Source organism: Lipotes vexillifer, unplaced genomic scaffold (genome assembly GCF_000442215.2).
Source record: "Lipotes vexillifer unplaced genomic scaffold, Lipotes_vexillifer_v1.1 scaffold182, whole genome shotgun sequence".
Classification (NCBI taxonomy): Eukaryota; Metazoa; Chordata; class Mammalia; order Artiodactyla; family Lipotidae; genus Lipotes; species Lipotes vexillifer.
In genome coordinates, this window is record NW_006798798.1 from 7,524,035 (window position 1) to 7,526,778 (window position 2,744).

General features: G+C 38.2%; 1 protein-coding gene across 1 annotated transcript in view; it reads right to left on the reverse strand.

The window, feature by feature from the left end:
- Positions 1-164: 164 nt before the first annotated feature.
- ZNF571 (zinc finger protein 571) overlaps positions 165-2,744 on the reverse strand; it is an 8,926-nt gene continuing 6,346 nt past the window's right edge. Inside the window, exon 3 of the mRNA XM_007471037.1 lies at positions 165-1,889. Within this exon, the coding sequence (XP_007471099.1) occupies positions 196-1,889 (1,694 nt within the window). The 3' untranslated portion in view covers positions 165-195. The remainder of the gene's footprint in view (positions 1,890-2,744) is intronic.

The window sequence follows — 2,744 nt, forward strand, 5'->3', positions numbered from 1 at the left end:
TGCTTCACTCTGTTATAAAGCAGAAACTAACACACCATTGTAAAGCAATTATACCCCAATAAATATGTTAAAAAAAAAAAAAAAAAAAAAAAGGATGTCCTATTTCATTACAAACATAATATGAGTTCTCTAATATTCCAGAGCTGCTGAAGATGGGTGAAGGCTTTCTTATATTAACTCATATATAAAGCTTTCTCAGTTATGAAGCCTCATATGTTGAATAAGTTGTGAATGACGTTTAAAGTCTTTACCACACTGTATACATGCATAGGGTTGCTCACAAGTATGGATCCTTTGATGTAGAGTAAGTTCTGAGCCACGACTGAAGGCCTTCCCACATTCCTTACATTCATAGGGTTTCTCACCATTATGAGTTCTTAGATGTTCAGTAAGGTGTGAGCCACGAATAAAGGCCTTCCCACATTGCTTACATTCATAGGGTTTTTCACCTCTATGAATTCTCTGGTGTTCACTAAGTTGTGAGCCATAAATAAAAGCTTTGTCACATTCCTTACATTTGTAGGGTTTTTCACCTGTATGAATTCTCTGATGATATGTAAGTTGTGTGGTACGAAAAAAGGTCTTCCCACATTCCTTACATTCATAATGCTTCTCACCATGAATTTTCTCATGTTGAGTAAGATATGCACCACGAATAAAGGTCTTTCCACATTCCTTACATTCAAAGGGTTTCTCACCTGTATGAATTCTCTGATGTTCACTAAGTTGTTTGCCACAAATAAAGGCCTTTCCACATTCCTTACATTTGTAAGGTTTCTCACCTGTATGAATTCTCTGATGTTGAGTAAGATTAGAATTAGAAATAAAGTCTTTCCCACATTCTTTGCATTTATAGGGTCTCTCACCTGTATGAACTCTCAGATGATAAGTAAGTTGTGAGCCACGAGAAAAGGCCTTTCCACATTCTTTACATTCATAGGGTTTCTCACCTGTGTGAATTCTCTGATGTTCATTAAGTTGAGAGGCACATAAAAAGGCCTTCCCACATTCTTTACATCTGTAAGGCTTTTCACCAGTATGAACTCTTTGATGATAAGTAAGGTGTGAACCAAGAATAAAAGCCTTTCCACATTCCTTACACTCATAGGGTTTCTCACCACTATGAATTCTTTGATGGTAAGTAAGCTGAGAGCCAAGAATAAAGGCCTTCCCACATTCCTTACATTCATAAGGTTTTTCACCACTGTGAATTCTCTGATGGAGCGTATATTGTGAACAATAACTAAAGGCTTTTCCACATTTCTTACATTCATATGGTTTCTCTCCTGTATGAACTCTCTGATGTTCAGTGAGTTGTGAACCACGAATAAAGGCCTTCCCACATGCTTTACATTGATAAGGTTTTTCATTAGTATGAATTTTCTGATGTTGAATCAGATCAGAACTACGACCAAAGGCCTTTCCACATTCCATACACTCATAAGGTTTCTCACCATTCTGAATCCTCTGATGTTGAATATAGGTTGGCTTTTTGCTGAAGATCTTCCTACATTTCTTAACGTCAGAGTGTTTTTCTTTATTATGACTTTTCTCATGTTGAATAAGGCATGACAAGTAGCTGAAAGCTTGTTTACATTCCTTACAGTTGTACAATTTTTCCTTGGTAGGATTTATCTGATGAAGAATAGGGGACATGGAATGGCTTTGAGTGGCCTCTTCTTTACAGGTAATTTTCATGTGCATGTATGGTCTTTCCTGACTTCTCTGTTGATCCTCAAACTTGCCTTTGCACTCTGTATTTTCTCCAAGATCATTGCACTCAAGGTTATGGCTGATAGGTTTCCTCATATTCTCCCATTGCAGTGATTCCATTTCACAAGTTCCCTTTTCTGGACATGACCTTTTGGTCTCACAGCTGTATTCCAAGTCTGTAAAATAACAAGAAAGCAAATTCCTGCTGTTTTTGTTTGTACGAAGAAATGAACTGTCTAAGGTAAAAATGGTAGATAAGGGCTTCCCTGGTGGCTCAGTGGTTGAGAGTCCACCTGCTGATGCAGGGGACACGGGTTCGTGCCCTGGTCTGGGAAGATCCCACATGCCGTGGAGCAGCTGGGCCCGTGAGGCATGGCCGCTGAGCCTGCGTGTCCGGAGCCTGTGCTCCGCAACGTGAGAGGCCACAACAGTGAGAGGCCCGCGTACCGAAAAAAAAAAAAAAAAAAGGTAGATAAAATGATAGTTCTCATAAGAACAGAATGGCTTAAACATTGCTAAAAATTTTGTGCAATTTAAAAAAAGGCACAAGGAGAGAACATAGAATGAGGGGAATTTATAGGGGGGAAATTAATTAAGAAAACAGATTAAGTCAGTGGTTCTTAAACTTTGGAGTGGATTAGAATCACCAAGGAAGCTTATAAAACTACAACAAAAACACCCCTGGAAATAAACAAACAAATGCCTGGGTGGATAGCCAATCTATCAACAAATCCTATTAACTCTCCTGTCAAAATTTATCAAATATAAATTTATTTATCAAATATCTGACCACATCCACTACAACCACATTAGTCCAAGCCACCCATCTCTCACTGTAATAGCCTCTTATCAAATTCTTATGCATTTTAGACTCCCTCACATGCTGTTCCATCTGCCAGGAATGATCTTTGCAAGGCCAGTTCCTTTTCGTCTAAAATGTACTAACTTAAATGCCAGCTGCTCAGAAAGACTATCACTGAAAACTCTAATTGGGTCCATGCCATGTCTTTTTTTTTTTTTTTTTTTTTTTT